At 40.7% G+C, this 20,841-nt stretch overlaps 1 protein-coding gene and 1 pseudogene across 4 annotated transcripts in view; one reads left to right on the top strand and one right to left on the bottom strand.

Annotated features, from left to right (window-relative positions):
* The window catches only part of LOC308554696 (general transcription factor II-I repeat domain-containing protein 2), a 50,352-nt gene that overhangs the window by 10,503 nt on the left and 19,008 nt on the right, over window positions 1-20,841 (bottom strand). For 2 of the 3 annotated variants that reach the window (XM_081132085.1, XM_081132084.1), the window contains exons 3-10: window positions 18,550-18,688; window positions 11,965-12,084; window positions 10,486-10,669; window positions 10,290-10,318; window positions 8,767-8,821; window positions 8,195-8,238; window positions 3,002-3,079; window positions 1,768-1,824 (exon numbers count right to left, since the gene is read on the bottom strand). In XM_081132085.1, the coding sequence (XP_080988211.1) occupies window positions 1,768-1,824; window positions 3,002-3,079; window positions 8,195-8,238; window positions 8,767-8,821; window positions 10,290-10,318; window positions 10,486-10,669; window positions 11,965-12,084; window positions 18,550-18,688 (706 nt within the window). Of the gene's footprint in view, window positions 1-1,767; window positions 1,825-3,001; window positions 3,080-8,194; window positions 8,239-8,766; window positions 8,822-10,289; window positions 10,319-10,485; window positions 10,670-11,964; window positions 12,150-18,549; window positions 18,689-20,841 lie in introns of all 3 variants that reach the window. The other variant, XM_081132086.1, reaches the window with a different exon arrangement.
* On the top strand, window positions 6,319-7,194 carry LOC308554697 (large ribosomal subunit protein eL8-like; annotated as a pseudogene). The gene has a single exon. The product of its transcript is annotated as a large ribosomal subunit protein eL8-like (transcript).

Here is a 20,841-nt window from a genome sequence, read left to right as displayed (position 1 = left end):
TATCTCATTTAACTCTGGCTTGTTTTAGAAAGATTTACATTAATTGTTATAAAGGAAGAAAGACTAGACCTCAAAACCAACTTGAGCTGTTTTGATACTGTACTCTTGTTATGTAAGATGTGACCTCTGGGGAAAAATGGGTGAAGGTACATAGGACCTCTCTGTACTCTTCTTGCAGCATCTTGTGAATCTGTAATTATTTCAAAATTAAAAAAAAAAATCAAGTAACTCAGCTTTATTGTAAATGGGCTTCCCACCGTACTGTGATATTAAAAATGTCTTCAGAAATAAAGTAACTCAAAGGCCAACATCCAATGAAATCTTCCTGACTCAGTGCCAATTCTACAACTGTTTCCTACATGGGCTTTCTTTTTTCTAAACACTACCATCTATGCGCTAAAAAAAGAGAACAAACAATATCTTAACAGGCTTTAACAGAGGGAAGTAAAATGTTGTAAGGGAGGAACAGATTTCAACAGAATTCAAAATAATTGTCCTTCCCCACATCCAGAGAAGGTCAGAGGCTACGACGAAGAAAAAGAAAAAACAAAAAATAAATGGAAGAATCCTGCCACATGCTCCCACAGATGAGCCCTGAGGGCATCGTGCTCAGTGAAATAAACCAGGCACACAGTAGGACGAATGCTACATATCATCCCACTTACATGAGCTACCTAGAGCAGTCAGATTCACAGAGACAGAAGCAGAATGGGGCTGCCAGGGCAGGGACAGGGGTCTTTTAATGGGAATAGATTTGCAAAATGAAAAGTTCTCAAGATCTGTTTCACAACCACGTGAATATACTTAACACGTGGGACTCAGCCAGTACTGAACTCGTTTAACAACGGTTAAGATGGTAAATTTTATGTTATGTGTTTTTAACCATAATTAAAAATATGTAATTCAGAAAAACAAACAGAGGTTAAATAATGACAGAATTAACTTGTCCTCTTGGTTTAAAGCAATTAAGTTCAAAACGATAACTTTATGAGTGAATGAACAATTCTAAACTGGACTCTAGTGCAGCGTGTTCTCTGGCAAAGTCTATACAAACTCTTTTCAGGTGAGCCAACTGGACAAGTGGCTCAGGGGGCCACTGGAACTGTCCTCCACGACAAACAACTCCAGACCTCCCAAATCAGAGAAGCCTTTAAAAAATGACTGCAATCAGCTCCTTGGAGAATGCTTTTGACTTAGAGAAAAATACAAATAATTTTGCTACTAAGACAGATGTACAACTCCTAAAAACAAGCTCATCTTGCCCGAAAACTGACAAAGACATTCCATGCCTCTAGATTTGGAGAGGAAGTTTCCTTTATTAATGTTACTGTGGACATGTATAAACCACTTCAAGAGTTCAGGCCTTAAATATGATGCTCAAGGTTTAGAAATAAACGGAGGGAAGTAGTATCAGATTTTAGTTCTAATTCAAGAATTTCCTAAAATACTTTTCAACTCAGTTAAAAAGAATTTGGGCATGCCTATCCGAAAGACAAAATGAAATAAAGCAACAAACGGCACCAGTGCCAAGTTTTCTTACCGTTTAACTTCTACATCCAGGTGCTTTTCACTTACAGATGAGAAAAGAGAGTGAGAGCATCCTTAACAGTACATCTGAGGACTAGGACGCAGCCAGTTCTCTAAGAAAGCGCGTCAGGAAGCCCCCTTCTGTATTTTCAGACGTGTGTTTAAAAGAGTGTGCTCGCTGTAAAATATTGTAAACTAAAAAAAATATATATATATAATAAAATGCTTCGTTTTTCTAACCTTCCATCGGCAATTCCATTTCTATTACTTCATTGATCGCAGAAGATTGATGGCTTTCTGAAAGGAAAGCAAACAACGTATAAAAAATGTGGAAATACAAATTTAAAAAAGAAATCATTTAAAACAGTGCAAATAATTCATGACTCGTACAGGAATGTACATGAAATGCCTTGAAATAAAATTTGCACAAGTGATCCTTTATATTTTTTCTTTGTTCCTTTGTTTGTTCTTTGGAAAAATTTCAAACATACAAAACAGAGAGATGGTATAATGAAGTCACGTGCCCATCCCCTAGTGCCAACAGTCCTCAACTTGTGATCCCCTTTCCTCTGTGCCAGCCCACCCCAACCCCCTCTGGGTGTTTAGGGCACGGCACGAGGCTCAATCCACTGAGCCACACCGGCTGGGCTTACGAATGGTTTTAACGGCCGCTGGTGGTTACAGCCTGGACGCACTGCAACAGCAGGGGTTGCAAAATGGGGACATCTGATGACTTCTTTTTCAAAGCCTTATATTTTATTCCCCCAAATTCTTTTAAGTAAAAAAAAGAGAGCAAGAGAGGTGGGTGGGGGAGGAGAAGAGGAATTCAGCAATACTTTATTTGCTAGGCAAAATGCTGAATCCCAATACGTTCTGGATTTTAGTATCAGTGACTCTGTACTATAAAGTTATTGATCAGTGTCCGTGTGCCGGCAACAATAACAAAACCAAAAGCACTTCTTTCATGCTTTTCTTATATTTTCCCCTCATTGTGAAGTGCAGACATGGGCATGGAACTTACTGTTATAAAGTTTTTCTTCCAGTGAGTGACAAAAAGAAACCTGTCACATTGCTGCCCAGGGCGTGTTGACTAACACGGGGGGGCTTTAACTCGCATTCTCATGGCTGAAATCAGAGCGCATGAGGTTCTGAAGGAAGGCTCCTCATATTTCAAGTTGGACGCTCACAGCCAACAGTGTAGTAGGAGGGCCCACGGCCTGGTAACACTTAACTTTCTGTTTATTTACCAGTTCTGCAATTATTCGAAGGAAGCTCTTTTTCTCTTTCCTGCCTCTTGCCCATGTTTGCTCATGTTGGAGGCGAAGGAGCAGGAGGGAGGCTGAGGCAGCCGGGAGTGGGCTGAGGAGAGGCTACTGGTAAGACGGTGAAGGGCAGCCCACAGGGATGGGTGGCAATTAAAATTTTTCATTATGAATAACTTTGGGAGGAGAAAATGCTTCTAAAACAGTATTACCTTGCATATTATATTGATAGTAATTAGGATCTTCTGATTCTTTCTTGACTGACACAGCTGCTGCTTTCAGCAAAATGCCTATGAATGCAATGGAAATATAGAGTCATGTGTTAGACCAAACCCACCAACAGCGAAAGACGACCAGCTGATAAACATCCAGGTTCCGTTTTGATTAACGCGGCAACATTATAATCAGCAAAATAACTTGTAGCTCACTCACTACTAAATGGCTTATCCATATAAAAATGTAAATAACATGAAAATAAAATAATATAAAATCAACATAAAAGGAAAGAAGGAAGAAGGGAGAGAAGGCAGAAGGGAGGAATGGAGGGAGGAAAGACGGGAAGGAGAAAGATCCAGATGCCAGTTTGGGGAAACTTCCCCTTTTAAGATGGCTGAGTACACAGGTGCATTTACATGAAATGCGTAAACATTCTTCTGTAATGGAACCTGATAGGCACATATAATCTTACCTTAACCCACTACATGAAATGGACTTGAAAACCTGGGAAAACTGCATTAGTAAAACCAAAAGCCTTTATCAGGGGAGGGTGTGGCAGGTTGCAAAAATTAGCTACAATACTCTCCCATCCTGTATGCGCACCTGTTTATGATGTGACTTGCCCACTCCTGTTTTCTAGAAGTGAGGTCCACTTCTCCACCCTTTCTTTCAAGCTGGGCCTGGCTACATGACTTGCTCTGGCTAATGGGACAGAAGCAGAAGCTTGAAAAAGTGTTTGTGCATCAGCACCTGCTGCTTTTGGAGCTGAGCTGCATGTGATCCACCCTGATCCAGCCCCCGCTAGTCTCCCCGAGGCTGTGAGAGCAGGCCTCAGACCCAGGAGCAAGGCCTTCCAAACTATGCAGCCCCAGCCCAGACAGCCCAAACAAGAAGCAATGCTCAGCCAACACACAGAATTGGGAGAAAATGGAATCACTGAAGCCACTAAGTTTTGGTGCCTTTTAATACAGCAACAGATAACTACTACTGAAGTATACATGTAATTTTACCATGAATGTTAATAACATCAAAAGCGATAATTGTGGCACATCTTGGGCTTCACTGTCTAGCATCAATTTACAAATTCTGAGGATATTCTGAAAAGTAACAGCTGTTGGTATAAGGACAGTGAGACTGGATATTTAAAATGTGATTATCGCCTGGCCCACTTGGCTCAGTGGTTGAGCGTCGACCCATGAACCAAGAGGTCAAGGTTTGATTCCTGGTCAGGGCACATGCCCAGGTTGAGGGCTCGGTCCCCGGTAGGGGGCTTGCAGGAGGCAGCCAATCAATGACTCACCATTGATGTTGCTATCTCTCTCTCCCTTTCCCTTCCTCTCTCTGAAATCAATTTTTAAAAAAATCACACATTAAAAAAAAGCCGTTATCAAGAAGGAAAATTTGTTAGAACAATGGAGGAACAGAATGGACAAGGCGGATGGACATATTCGTAAAATGGTAGATTAAGTTGAGGATTTTGCTTAGAAATGGGACAAAAAGGTAATTTGATGGAAAGATGAAAGAAAAGTTGACAAATGGAGGTCTACTTATACATAAAAAAGAAAAAATGCTATTTGTGTGTTTATTTGTAAGTGATCTGAAAGAATTTTCACCAATTGGTTAAAAGTTGTTGCCCCTCATATGGGGAACGGATTTGAGATGTGCAGGAGACTTAGGGGGATGGAGTTTTGAGAGAGAGTGAAAGGGTGAAAAGGAATTTTTCTTATTACTTCTTATAAATCTGAGTTTTAAAAAATTTAAACATGTATAACTTTTGTAATATTTTGAAATAAAATTTTCATTAAAGTACACATTCCAAATTGATTAGGCACTGAAGACTCTACTAACAGAAACAACTGATGAATATGCCACAGCTGGGCTGTCAAGGAAAAAGTCCTTTTTAATCCAGGCAATTGAAACCAGATTTGACAGTGCAAAATTTGTTTGAAGTGCTAATGACAACAGATTTACTGCAGCCTTCCCTCAAAATAAAAGAGAGAGGGAGGGAGAGAAGGGAAAGGGAGAGACAGAGAGAAAGGAATTTAAAATTCTAAACCATTTAAACATTTGTTCTGTGTAACAAGTGCTACACAAATATCACAAGACATAAGGCCGATTGATGGCCAGCTCGCAGAAGCCTGCAGGCAGCTGGAAGCAATTTGTACTGCAACATGAAATCCACAGGAGAATTCATTAATAGGGAGCATATTTTTGTTTAAACAGAACCATATCTCCAAAGAAAGGCCTCAACAAGAGGCCTATTTCAAAGCTCATTGGGCCCAACAGCTGGTGAGGAAGGAGATGAGAGGTTTGGGTTTGGATCCATAAAAGGGCTCCTGGGGAGAGCTGACAACTCCCTCTACCCCCACTTGTCATCTTCCTAAGAGGGGACTGCAGGCAGAACATATCTGAGCTTTGAAAAGCACTCAAGGCTAAGATTAAATAGGTGAGAGCTGAGGACATGCCATGTGTAAGTGAAATTAAGACTCCGCAGCTGAATTCTGCTGGGCGGAGATCCGTGGCTCGTTTCTTTTCATTGACTTGTGTTGGTTTTACCTACAATAACTAAGGTGGACGAGCACCAGTATTTTTCAGTCTGTCACTGAAGGTGGAGCTTCTACTAAGCACATATTTACAAGCACCTGCGGCTGGGGTGGGGGCACCCTTGAGTGTGACAAGGAGGTTGGTCCCCTGGTGCGGGGTTCCCCTAGTGACTGGGGGCTGCTGAGGATAAGCCACGCCTGGCCAGTGTGATGGCGCTGGTGCTCTGTCCTCGGTGCTCCCCGAGTCAGTCTCTATTTTCCCTTTTCCTACGTCTTTCCTTAGTATTGAGTATTGTTTTTCTTTTGGATTATCTTAGATTTAATTTTAACTTCACATTTTGAAACTGTTCATTTCATATTCTAGGTTGCTTCTGTGAGCACTATTTCATTCTAGTTTTAGTCCTTTATAATCAGCTGGTGTTCATTTTTATCTTTTTGAGGTCTGAGTTTTATGTACTTGATTATTTTGGGTTTTCTGACCTTTCCACTTTTAATACCTTCAATATTTTCCCATGTCTTGATTAAACATTTGAGTTTTTAAGAAATTCTATTTTTAACTTCTTAACATTTTTCCTCTAATTAATGCCATTTTTCTTTTTTGAGGAGGGGGGAGAGGCAGGGATGGAGATAAACAACTCTCATCCACTGAAAAGGGATTTCCCTCCCCAATATACACTGTCTTAGTAATGCATGTTTATTGTAGAACATTTAGAAATGACGGAAGAGTGCATGAAAGCAGTAAAATATGTCCAAAAATGAAAACATTGCTCTCTCCTCCCACTGTCCAAGATGCCAAAAGGAAAGAAGGCCAAGGGGAAGAAGGTGGCACCGGCCCCTGCTGTCGTGAAGAAGCAGGAGGCCAAGAAGGCTGTCAATCCCGTTTGAGAGAAGGCCCAATAATTTTGGCATTGGACAGGACATCCAGCCCAAAAGGGACCTCACCGCTTTGTCAAATGGCCCCGCTACATTCAGCTGCAGTGGCAAAGGGCTATTCTCTACAAGTGTCTGAAAGTGCCTCCTGCCATTACCAGTTCACCCAGGCCTTGGACCGCCAAACAGCTACTCAGCTGCTTAAGCTGGCCCACAAGTACAGACCAGAGACGAAGCAAGAAAAGAAGCAGTGATTGTTGGCCCGGGGTTAGAAAAAAGCTTCAGGCAAAGGCGATGTCCCCACCAAGAGGCCACCTGTCCTTTGAGCAGGGGTTAACACGGTCACCACCCTGGTGGAGAACAAGAAGGCCCAGCTGGCGGTGACTGCCCATGACGTGGACCCCACTGAGCTGGCTGTCTTCTTGCCTGCCCTGTGCCGGAAGATGGGTGTTTCCTACTGCATTATCAAGGGGAAGGCCAGGCTGGGCCGGCTTGCCCACAGGAAGACCTGCACCACCATCGCCTTCACACAGGTTAACTTGGAAGACAAAGGCGCTCTGGCTAAGCTGGTGGAAGCTATCAGGACCAATTACAATGACAGATACCATGAGATCCGCCGCCACTGGGGAGGCAATGTCCTGGGTTCAAAGTCGGTGGCTCGCATTGCCAAGCTGGAAAAGGCCAAGGCTAAGGAACTGGCCACCAAGCTGGGCTAAGTGTGTACTGTTGAGTTTTCTGTACATAAAAGTAATAAAAAGTCTCCTTCAGCCAAAAAAAAAAAAAAAGAAAACATTGCTGTATTTGTAAATCAAGTCATATTCCAAACGTGTACTCAAGACTTATTCATTTCGAAGTCAGGTTCTAATTTTTAAAAAAATATGTTTTTATTGCCCTGCCGGGAGTGGCTCGGCAGTTGAGTGTCAACCTGGGATCCAGGCGATCGGGGTTTGGTTCCCGGTCAGGGCACATGCCCGGGTTGCGGGCTCGATCAATGACTCTCTCATCATTGATGTTTCTGTCTCTCTCTCCCTCTCCTTTCCTCTCTCTGAAATCAATAAAGATATATTTAAAAATAAATAAATATGTTTTTATTGACTTCAGAGAGAGGAAGAGAGAAGGAGAGAGGGAGAGAAATATCAATGATGAGAGAAGCACTGACTGGCTGCCTTCTGCATGCCCCACACTGGGGATTGAGCCCATAACCTGGGCATGTGCCCTGACCAGGAATTGAACCGAGATCTCCTGGATCATAGGTCAATGCTCAACTGCTGAGCCACACCAGCCAGGCAGTCAGGTTCTAACTTAAACATAATTAAAGTAATATTTTGTCCACAAATGTATCTACTTAATAACAAAGTACTTAGTATTTAGTGAATTAGAAGGCTCTTTTCTAGATATTTGAATAAAATATAATTATTCTACAAATAAGGTTCCATTTGAGGTTAATTAATGCTCTAAACCCCATCTTTTGGTTGATTCTTTCAAATTTTCTGCATAGACAATCATGTCATATGTGAACAAACATTTTTATTTCCTTTTCTTGTCTTATTGCACTAGCTAGGAAGTCCAATATGAAGTTGAAAAGGAGTAGTGATAGGGTATAGCCTTGCCTTCTTCCTGAACTTAGGGGAAAAGATTCTAGTTTCTCACCATTGAGTAAAATGTTAGTTGTATTTTTTTGTAGATTTAAAAAAATCAAGTTGAAGTTTGCTCTATTTTAGTTTACTCAAGTAAAACGAAAGAAAGGAGTCAAATGATAACCTGCTAAATACATACCGGAATCTTCCATGGGTTCAGTTTTCACATGGATGGGGCCACAACTGAAAGGAGAAGGGGATCCTGGTCAAGACAGGCAGGGTGAGGGCTGACCACAGGTACTTGACATGCTGAATTCAAACTCCCCAGATGTCCATGTCAAATCCCCTTCCCACAACAAACTGAGAGCAAAATTGCCACAAGTTTAATATTAATGTTCTTAATAATGTTACAAAATTAAAGGTGTCAACTGAATATAGCCTTATAATCCCTAACATCTTTCTTGAATAAAAAATATACAACTGATCCTTGGACACTTGGGGGTTAGGGGCACCAACCCACCACACAGTCGAAAATCTGAATATAATATATGTTGGCTCTCCACATAGGCGTATTCCCAGCTATGGATTGAAAAAACAGGTAACCCTCAAACGACAAGGGTCTGAACTGTGCTGGTCCACTACCGGTATAAGAGGAGCCGTGGAGGTCAAACCCATGTTGTTCAAGGGTCAGCTGTAAAACAAAATAAGGAAGACTTTCCAGTCTAAAAAGTAACACTTTGGGGCTAGATGTGGATATTTTTTATCCCTTACCTTTCACTTGGTGATGTCACTGATTTCTCAGCATCTGTTACCAGCCCAGGTCCACCTGTGCAGAAGTGAAAAAACACACACTAGCCCCTTTCCACATCTTGAAATATGAAAACATTCAAAGGCATATAAATTGAAAGCAAATACAGAGAGAACAGAATTCCCATCTCTACCTAAGTCATCACAGAATAGCAGTGGGGGGAAAGACCAACTCAAACTTGACCCCGTGTTCTGGGGCCATTTGTGTGGGTGGAATGGGGGCCAAGGAGCAGACTGGGGCTGGAACACAGGTGTGGATCCCACGTTGCTGCTCACCAGCTGTGGCCTCCAGCAACTCACTGTACCTCCTGTGCTTTAGTTTCCTCATCTGAAAATGGTGGTTGGGTGAGAACTAATACATGCCAAGTGCTTAGAATAGTGCCTAGCACACTGTAAACACTAAATGAGTGTTAGCTGCTATTATTATTCTCTAATGAAAATACAAATCATCTGGCACAATAATCACCTGCCACCTGCCACCCTTACCTTCAAGTCTCTCCTTTATTTGTGAGCTAGAGGATTCCGGGAGCTCACAATTGTTCCAGAAACAGACTTTGCTCTGTGAGTAGTCCATGTTCAGAAGAACTGGAGCATGTCACATGGCCCTCTGCACCCTACCGTGTGCCTTGTGAACGGTGCATACCCCACCCTATGGCCCCCTCCGACCATCTCTACCCATGCAGGCTCAGTATGACACCCTCTTTAGACCTGATCTTTCATATACAGCTATGGTTTCCAATTTCACTCAGAATAATAATCTGAGAAAATAAGGAGTGGGCATAGGTAGATATCTAAACACTTCCGGTAAATTACTTTTTTGTCCCTTCATAATCATAAGTTCAGGAGATTATAAGGGGTCACTGCTTCCCAAATGTGGTCTCAGACACCTTTCTGTCTGGTCACATGGCATGGGCTTCCTGGAAGAATCAGCCGGTTGATTCCCTGCTCCTCCATGAAGCCCTTCCAATCGCACAATTCTAACCCCTTTGCAGGGACAGGGATTTCCTCCAGCCATTCTGAGAGCACAGGCCACATCTGGTTCTGTGCTGGACAGTCTCATTCCTTCTCTTAGACTGTGAGTTTCAGAAACATGGGAATAGTCATACATCCTAGTCCCACTTCTGAACCCAGCAATGCCTGGCAGTCAAAGACCAGGAGGTGACCCCAGAATCCTCACACTCCTGTGCCCAAGGACAAAGCAGGTCTATTTCCGTCTGTGGTCTGGATGCAGAAACTTGTTGGAGTGCAAACTGGGAAGAGGGTGGTATCTCAGCTTTCTAGATGGGGTGTGTGTGTGTCTTTCCCTGAGCTGTACACCCTGCAAACATCATGACCACTCACCCTGGAATACCAGAGACTGCCTCCCCATGAGGATAAGGCAAAGAATAAATAAGCTTTAGAATGTGCCAAACTTGCATTTTAATTAGAAAAGCAGAACTGGTTTAGCAGCCAAGGGCAGTCGCTAAGTATGAGAAGCTGTTACTTACCTTGCTGATTTGCTGCATCCAGGAAAGGTCTGCAAGAAAACCAACACTATTACCCAATATGAACACACAAGAAAGTCAGTTTAAACATCTGAATAACCAACTTCTAAATGTAGCAGAACGTAACTAATTGACTGAAATTAAGCTCTCAGTTTATCTTTAAATATACTAACTGTTATGATGGAATAGAGCCTGTCACCTGTTTATGATGAATGAAATCCCCACTTTGTTCTCCAAAATCCATTTCAGGGTTGCAAGATCATAGTTCTCCGGGTGCTGAAAGGTAACTCCCTCTGGAAGCCCCCGCACTCCCACGGCGGACTGATCTCGCAGCATCTTCTCGTAAGGAACAGGCACCATTGCTGTTGTTCCTAACGCTTTACCTAGAAGAAGAGGCAGGTGACTTTGAATGGTATGAGCATAAAACCTTACCAGTCAGTTTCATTTAGTGTAATAAACACAGGCGGTGACATCTGGCTTTGAAGATGAATTAGAAACAGAAGGTACCCGATTTCTCTATATCCCAAGTTAGAAAAATTCCCAAAGGGCCCAAATAAAAAATTTATAATATATATATTAAATATATCTTTATTGATTTCAGAGAGAGGAAAGGAGAAGAAGAGAGAGATAGAAATATCAATGATGAGAGAGTCATTGATCGAGCCCGCAACCCGGGCATGTGCCCTGACAGGGAATCGAACCCCGATCGCCTGGATCCCAGGTCGACGCTCAACCGCTGAGCCACGCCCGGCCGGACAAAATTTATAATATTTACTTCAAACCTTCACATAAGAAAGAGAAAAGAATAGGTCTTTTAATCTATTTTCTTGGTGGTTGGGCAATTTGGGGTACTTGCCCTGGCATTTCCAGGGCTGCAGAGAGCACCCCGTGGTTACTCAAGCTGCTGCCAAAAGAGGATAGAGCCTCCACTCAAAGCTTAAATTGTCCCTATGTCACACCTAACAAGTCAGGCCAACCTGCCTGTGGAGAAGTTATGAAGTCACCATAGCCTCATGTCACCACTGGGGCCGTGTGTCCTTCTGCACCCACTGGCCGGCCAGGCCAGAGGTGTGGGAGCTCCATTTCTCATAGAGAAGTGTAGCCTGGGCACCCAAGATCCCTGTCCCCAAAGTGAAATGCTCACATGGACCTGCAGGTCACATAAATATGTGCAGCTGTCTTGATAAACAAGGCCCTAAGGCGATAAAGTGCTTATATCACAATTAAGGATAACACCTGTATAGTTATTTGGCTACCTATCTTTTTAAAACACTGTGTAGGTATTTTTTAAAAAATCCCTGTCTTAAGGCCTGTGGAAAGGTGTGCGTAGGTGGAAAGACAGATGAGGGTGAGGCTGGTGACAAAGCAGCAATAAAAATCTTCAGTAACTCGGTTGGCAGAGGAGTGGGGGTGAGTCGGGGCTCCCTAAAATGGGAGCAAAGACTGAAGTCTGATCGATCCGGAGGTTTCGATGGACCAGAAGAAACAAAGTTGTCTTCTGTAGGAAAACTTGAGCTGGTACTTAAGAACCGGCTCTTTGCTTGATGAGAATGCAGATTTTCGGATGACAGAAACCTAACTAGTCACACCAATAAGATGATCTACCACTGCCCTACTCCGCAGAATGAATGCCTCGGAGTGAACTACTCCGAGAATGAATGCCCCAGGTGCACTGTACCATAACAAAAGCAGAAGTAGTCCTCCACTGCTTTTCTGAGTATTTCCGTTTCTCCGGAGTGGAGCTGCACTCCCTTCAGCGGGCGCGGGGGTTTCATCTCGGGCAGGCCTCCCGCAGTGCCTGTAACAGTGAGCGCACGGTCAGTGTCCAGGCGTTTGCACCGCACACGTCCTCAATCTCTGCTTCTGGTATACGGAAAGGCAAAGGGGAAAGTGTGATAAACATACAACAAGATGTTTGTTTATTTAAATAAACACAAAGATCAAGTTATTTATGATGAACAGCATGCTATAACATGATGATCAATCTCTGAAATGAATCTATTGATAAAGAACTGTAAGTAATTCAACACACAAGGAAGTATTCGTAGTTCAGAGGAAATTATTTGTAAGCAGACATGTTATTTGTTATAGTCTAAAAGCAACACGACCCTCACCCGTGAACACGTTCAGTCCCCTAGCACATGTCAGGACTGCCACTGTGGCTGGAAACCGAGGGGGAAACCCTGGAGAGGAGTGAGTCACAGAGGTGGGAGACCCAATATCTTCATATAAGTTCCCCTGTTCCCCTCAAATTCTTGACTGGCCTCACAGCCATATAAGCATACGGTGAGACTTTAAGGAAAAGCAACAAGCTAAAGAGCTGCACAGAGATTTAAATAGCTGTGTGGTGCTGGAAAGCCAGTTTCAAAGTCAAGTCCTGCTGAGTTAGAGCAGCATGAGACACAGCTTGTGAAGCTAATGGGCACGCATGAGGAGTAAGGGCCACACTCCAAGACTACTGAGGCCCCAGGCCAAAGAGCAAAATCAAAATAGGCTTGTCTACACGGGCTCCCCACAGGGTCAGCGGGACCTGCCAGTAATTTAATTGCCTGTCAAAAAAAGGCAAGATTATTAGCAGATGTTTATAACATATCATGTATAATATACAGTATAAAATAAAAAACTAGTAGAAATGTGAACAAGCAAGAAAATGTGACCCAGGGATGAAGAGAAAAAAATGAATAGAAGCAGGACCACAAATGACCCAGATAAGGAATTAAAAAAACTGCTATAAATACATTAAAGAATTTACAGGGGAGATGAACAAATGGGTGACTATACGGGGAATCCCAACAGAGAAATGAAAATGCTGACAAAAAGGAAAGATATAAACACACAGAGAGAGAGAGAACATGAGAGAGAGAAAATGAGAGAGAAAGTGAAAGAGAGGAGAAAATAGAATTCCAGAATAAAAAATAATCAGAAATGAAAATTTCACAGGATAGACTTAACAACAGCACATTGTTGAAGAATGAATCTCTGTCCTCAAAGAAAGGTAATAAAAACTATCCAATCTAAAGCCTGAATAGGAAAAAGAATTTTAAAAAAGGGACCAGAACCTTAATGACCTGTGGGACAATATCAAATTTTCTTCTATATGTGTAAATGAGGAAGCGAACTAATGAGAATAAATATCTGAAGAGATAATATCCAATTGATGAAGACCACAAATAGACATATCATGGCCAAACTGCTGAAAACCAAAGATTAAATAAACAGAACTAAGGGAAACAACGCACTACCTTCAGAAGAACAAAACTAAGAATTCTAACCTGACTTTGTATCTAAAAAATGGAAGCCTGAAAGCAATGGAATAAAACTTTTAAAGGGGCTGAAATAGAAAACAAACAAATCACCAAGTAGAATTCCATATCAAGTAAAAATATTCTTCAAAAACAAAAGCAGGAGAGTGATGTTGGCAATATAGCGGACGAAGCAACGGCCCTTCCCTCCCCCACAGATACAGCAAATGAACCAGAGAGACCAGAACACCTCTGTGAGAACCTGGCTGACCAGTTAAGAAGCCACATCACCTAAGCCACTGTAAAACCAAGAAGGGATTCCAGAATAAGGGGTAGAAAAATTCCTGGCATTTGGTCTCTCTCTAGAGGGCATAGTTGCAGAGCAACTGGGAGGAAACCCCCAGGCTGGGGCTCCTTCCTTGGGATGGAAACAAAAGAGTGGACTGTGCATCCAACATTCCGGCTGCCTGGGGGCTGCAGAAGAAAACGGTTTCTCTCTTGTTTTAGCTCAAAGCACTGATGGGATCATCCTGTACTAGTTTGGCAGCTGCTGAAAACGGGTGAGCAGCATGTTAGAGCTGCAGTTCTGTGGGAAGACACCAGGGGGAGAAAGATATTCCAAAAGGTTAGAGAGGTCCTAGAACAGCCAGCAGGATGGCTGGGGGAGGTCCCAGTCATTTGAAGTCATCGAGTTAGACAAACAAAATGGGAAAAAAAAAAAAGTGAAGAAAGCATAAGGGACTTATGGGACACTATGCCATCTACAAGACTCACTTTGGATTTAAGGATAGATATAGAGTGAACATGAAAGGATGGAAAAAGATATTCCATGCAAGTGATAATCAAAGAGATGCAAAAGGTAATGGCAATGCAAAGGGTAGCCAGGAACGGCTGTATCAGTCAACGCAGACTTTAAATAAAAACTGGTATAAGAAACAAAGAAGGACATTATATAGTGATAAAACGGTCAATTTATCAGGAAGCTAGAACAGCTGTAAATATTTATGTCCCAAATCTCAGAGCTCCTAAATATAGGAAGCAGAAATGAAGGGAGAAATAGAGAGCAATGCAATAATGTAGGAGACTTCACTAGCCCCACTTTCAGTAATGGAGAGGGCAATCAGACAAAAACCCAAAAAGGAAACGGAGGAATTAAACAACACTATAAACCAACCGGACATGACAGACATTATGAACACTCTGCCCAACGGCAGTAGAATGTGCGTTCTTCTCAAGTGCACATGGACCATTCTCTAGGACAGACCAAATGTTAGGCCACAAAATAAGTCTTAACTAATTCAAAAAGATCAAAGTCATACAAAATATCTTTTTTTATCATAGTGGAATAAAACTAGAAATCAATAACACAAAGAAAACTGGAAAACTCACAAATATGTCCAGATTAAAAATGGATCAAAGAAGTCACAAGGGAAATTAGAAAATACCTTGAGACAAATGAAAATGAAAATACAACATACCAAAATTTATGGGTTAAAGCAAAGGCAATGCTACAAGGCAAGTTTATAGATGTAAATGAGTACATTAAAAAAAGATGTCAGTTCTGGCCAGGTAGCTCAGTTGGTTAGAGCGTTGTCCTGATATGCCAAGGTTACAGGTTCAGTCTCTGGTCAGGGCACATACAAGGAGCAACCAATGAACGCATAAATGAGTGAAACAACAAACTGATGTCTCTCTCTCTCTGTCCCTTGCCCTCTCTCTCTCAAATCAACCAATAAAAAAAAATTTTAAAAAGGGATCTGATATCAACAAACTAACTTTTACACCTCAAGAAACTAGAAAAGAAGAGCAAACTAAACCCAAAGGTGGCAGAATGAAGGAAATAAAAATTACAGCAGAGATAAATGAAATAGAGAACAGAAAATCAATACAGTAAATATTAATTTCAGGTTCACTGTGACAAACTAGGAGGGCATATTGTAATTCCAAGAACAACCAATAAAAAGATAAATAGAACACAGAGCAAAAAGTCGATGAAGGAGAGAAAATATAACACAAAAGTTTCTCAATTTAAAACAGTACAGGAACCTAGGCACAAAGGAACAAAGAACAAATGGGACAAATAGAAAAGAAACAGCAAGATAGAAGCCTTAAATTAAATTATATAAGTAATTATATTAAATGTAAATGGATATAAGAATCAGACTTTTTAAAAAAAGATCTAATTCCATAAGTTTATAAGAGACACAGTTTAAATATAAACACATAGAAGGCTGAGAGTAATTGAATGGAAAAAGACCTACCATGCAAATATTAATCATAAGAAAGTCGATATGACTATATTAATATAAGATAAAGTAGACTTCAAGACCAGGTTATAAATGAAAACAAAGAGGAATATTTCATGAAGGGGAAAAAAAGAAATTCACCAGGAAAACATTATAATCCTAGATGGGTATGTATTTAATAACATATTCATGTCTCTATCTTCAACATATCTGAAGCAAAATATACTAATCAAAAGGAGGGATAAACAAATACACAATATAGTTGGAGATTTTAACAATCCTTTATCAGTAACTGACAAAAATAAGCAGGCAAAATAAAAATGGATATGGAGAACTGAATAACCTACCATGCAAATATTAATCACAACAATTACTTAACAACCTGACCTACTCAGTCTACTAACTGCAGAATCCAAAATTCTTGTGGAATAATCACCAACATAAATGATGTGCTAAGGCAGAAATTAGGTCTTGATAAATTCAAAAAGATTAAAACCATGTTGAGTATATTTTTGGAACACAATGGAATTTAATTAGAAATCAATAACCAAAAAAAAAAAAAAATCCCTAAATTAAGACATTAAGGAACATGCTCCTAAGTAACTATGGGTTGAAAAATAATTACTAGGGGTATTAGAAAATATTTTGAACTAAATGATAATAAAAACACAACATTCAAAGTCTTTGGAATACAGCTAAAGCAGAACCCAAAGGGAAAATTATAACTTAAAAAAAATATTTTTTAAAGAGTCTATGTACCAAATAAAAATTAAACTAGAAGAGAAAAGCAAACAAATCCAAAGAAACTATAAGTAAGGAAATAATAAAGATAAGAGCAAAAATAACTGACAAAGGAAAAAGACAAACAATAGAGAAAATCACAGAGTCAGAAGTTGGTTCACTGGAAAGATAAGTAAAACAGGTGAATTTATCAAGAAAAAAGAGAGAAAACACAAATTACCAATATCGGAAACTAAAACAGAGACATCAATACAGAGATTAAAATTATAAAGCAAATATTATAAACCATTTTATCAAATTTGACAACTTAGATGAAATAAAGAAAGTAAAAATAAAGTTTACTGAAATAGGTACAAGAGGAGATAGAAAACATGAATAGCCTATATCTGAAAAATTAGCATGCAATTGTGAAACTTTAAGAATCTCTGTAATTAAATTTCAACAATTAGAAATTCAACTGCCAGCTGACATTAATGAACTGAGAATACCCTTCTTGTTCGTTAAACACATACTCACCATATTCATTGCTTCATTTTTTAATCTATCTTCTTGATCATAGAGACCCTAAATTTTGATTTTAGAAGTCAATCTGAATCAATCAATCTCATTCATTTATTCATATATATATGTGTGTGTGTACACACACACACACACACACACACACACACACACACACACACACACACGGGAAATTCTCCTGTGAGTTGGAAGGGAGCTGGTGGACATGTCCCATCTCAGCCTGTTTCTTAATGTCCAAGTGGGCGTCAAGGTCTCTTCCCCAGGCTCTGGGCCTCTGGCTTCTGAGAGATGGCTTCCAAGGAGCTTGCTCTCTCCCTTTCTCTCACTGTGTATCCCTTCCAACTTTAGTCCTGCTCTGTGTTCCCCCAAATCTCCCCCAGCTGCTCCCCTCAGGAAACACTGCCCTGAGGGGACTCCTTTAGCCTAACCAAAGGTCATGCTGTGTGGGCCACAATAATAGGACCAGGCATTCTCCTCAAAAAAATAAAATTATATATATATAATTTTACTATAAAACAAATGCATATCTACCAAATCAAGATCATATATATATATATAATATATAGGTAGATACAGGTATATATATGTCTCCTCTGCCAATCCTTGGAGACATCTACATATCTATGTATATATCTATATATACCTTTTGATTAAACTTTCCTTTTTTTCCTTTCTTGACTCCAGGAAATACAAAATTGCTAACTCAATACTTGGTAGATGACCTATAGTGGTATAGATGATCACTATACAAAATGTAGGTTTTAACATCTTAGAGCAGCAATTTCCACCCAGTGTGCAGCAAGAATTTTTAAAACATGCAATACTTATTTGGTCAGGGGCACTGACCTCTTTTCCCTTACACTGTCAAATAAAAAAATGACAACAGCCAACACAATAGCTGTCCTGTGTGAATGAATCAAAATTATACCTATTTTTTGTGAGATCAGAAAAAGGTATTTTTTGCTGTGCCTGCAGAATTAGTTTATGTGTGCCATGAGATGAAAAAGCTTGAAAATTGCTGCCTTAGGGTATAATTACCCTCGAATATGGCCACATATGCTTATTAATGCCCCTGGGCACTCGAAACACACACTGGCATACTGGAGGCTTGAAATTCCCATAGTAAAAAAAGGGAGAAACGGGTAAAATGGTTACTAACCAAAAATAATACCTAACAAGCCCCCAAGGAGTTGAACCTTTCCTTTGGGAAGGAGTAAAATAAGAATATTTTTAAAAATACGGGCTTGTTTTAGGAATCAGAGATAACTGACTTTATATGCTTCAAATTTAGTCTACAAAACCCGGGTCCCACTGAGGACTAGTACGAAATACACTGACCATGTGTCCTGGGCTCGCCAGTGTTAAGCAGCCATTCGCTCAGCTGAGTCAGGGGAGAGGTGTGAGGACCATTTTTAGAATAATGCTTATGATGTCTTAGAAGAAAACATTACATAAGACTTGCCTGAAAATGTTTCAAGACTTATGAACACAAAGGATGGAATTATTAACACCTACAGTATTCTGCGAAATCCTTCTGCAGATCCACCCTGGCGCTGACAAAGGCCCGTCCTTTTTCAGTTCCAATGACAAACACGTCTGCTTCATACATTGCGATGCAGGCCACTTCTGCCTTGGACTTGGCCAGTTCTTTGCACTGAAATACAAAGAATCACACGTTCAAGGGCAGATCCAGGTTTCATGGGGCCTAAGAGGTCTGCTTTAAGAAAGTACAAAATTTGGTACAATTTTTTTTTTAGAATGAGAAAAATCACCAAGAAGAAACCCAAACAAATGTATCAAGCAAATACCATCTACCTCACAGAACCCAGAGAAGAACATATTTTTACTAACTGTGATATTGTGATTTACGATAAGAAATATGTATTCGGTCTTTGCCCGCTGTTCCTGGCACACACTTCCTTCAACCCTTGGAATTTTCTAAGCGAAGAGAGTGATAAAGGTGAGTTCTCTGAGCTGCTCTAGCAAATTAATCAAACCTGAGGAGGGGGTCATGGGAACCCCCATTTATGACAGGTTCCAATATGATAGATCAGAAGCACAGGTGGCAACCCTGATTGCAACTGGCATCTGGAGGGGGGCAGTCTTGAGGGACTGAGCCTGTAACCTGTGGGATCAGATGCTGTTTCTGGGTAGATAGCATCAGAACTGAGTTGAAATGTAGGACACCAGCTGGGGTTGGAGAATTGCTTGTTGGTGTGGGAAACCTGCCCCAATACACTGGAATTGGGTGCAGGATCTTTTCTTCCTAGATTTTTGGCTGTAGACTCTTTGGATGCCTCTTTCTGTGACAATAATATTTTAAATATCATTTTAATAACTTACTATTTCCTCCAACATGGTCAATTATATTTTTATTATTGACGATAGGGATGCATAAAACATGAAAACTCAATACAGACATACTTGCTGTTCATTGTGCTACAGGTTTATGGCCTGCAGAAAAGCATTCTGATACATTCGACTGTGCATAATTCCTTTCAAAAAGTTAAAAGAATGTTTGATGTATTTATAACTACATATGCTACATTTCTGGGTATATTCCTGACCAGAGAGAATTTTGGTTTTGACAAGGCATCAGTGAAAAACAAATCCTCTGTTTACAATTTTACCTATTTAATGATCAAAAGAATTTTCCACAGACTAGCTTCTGACTCTACATTTAAAACCTTGTTTCATCTCTGCTACCCAGATATGTTCACACCACAATACAACCTCACGCTTTGTCCACTGATGTCATGTTACTGGATGACTTCATCCAGTGGACTGTAGAAATATTCCTGAAAACTATTCCTACACTGGTATGTCTAGCAATAACTTACCCAGACATAAAAATAACAGCAAGCCATATAATACCACTAAACTAAAACTAAATGTACCCCAGCCCAACTTCTCCTTATTGAGACCCCAAAGATGCCCTGTCTGCTCCAATATCACCTGACACAGTGGATTACGGTTGGCAGAACACGGCCCTGCAAAGATGTCCATGTCCTAATCCCCAGAGCTTGTGAATAGGTTACCTTACATTGCAAAAGGGATTTTGCAGGTGTGATTGCATTTAGGATCTGGAGATGGGGAGATAATTTTGGGTTATCCAGGGTGGCCCAATGTAATCACAGGGTCCTAATAAGGAAAAGAGGGAGGCAGAAGGAGATGCGACAATGGAATCAGGGGGCAGAGTGATGCCCCTGCTGGAAGAGACCACAAGCCAAGGGATATGGGTGGCTTCTAGAAGCTGGATAAGGCCAGGCACAGATTCTCCCTGGGAGACCCAGAAGGAACACAGCTCTACTGACACCTTGACTTTAGGCCTGAAAAGACCATATTCTGCCTTCTGACCTTCAGAACTGTCAGATAATAAATGTGTGTTTAAAGCCACAACAGTTGTGTAATTTGTTACAGCAGCCACAGGAAGCGAGTACAGGGGCTGTGGCAGAGAGAAAGTCAGAGCAGAAGGAGAAAGCAACCTTAACTGATGTGGTTAAAATTCTAGCAAATTTTACACAGATGTATGTGCACATATTGCTAAGACTCTGCCAAGACCACGAAAGGGGCCAGTGCAGGGGGGGGGGGGGGGAGCCCAGAGCTCAGGCTCCATTTGCTTCAATCTCTCTGTTTGTGTCAAATAAGCCAAAAATTCAGCAGTTAATTTGATATAGCGACTCTGGTATCAGGTGAAATTACAAATTTTTAGCCTAACTTTGGCCATCATCAGTAGAAAAGATCTTTTTAAAAAGCATTTTTTCTTATCATGAAATATACAGATTATGAAAATTTTAGCAGATACAG

The sequence above is a fragment of the Miniopterus schreibersii genome (assembly GCF_964146895.1).
Source record: "Miniopterus schreibersii genome assembly, chromosome: 3".
Classification (NCBI taxonomy): Eukaryota; Metazoa; Chordata; class Mammalia; order Chiroptera; family Miniopteridae; genus Miniopterus; species Miniopterus schreibersii.
Note: the sequence above shows the minus strand (reverse complement) of the source record. Positions and strands in the feature narration are given on the sequence as shown.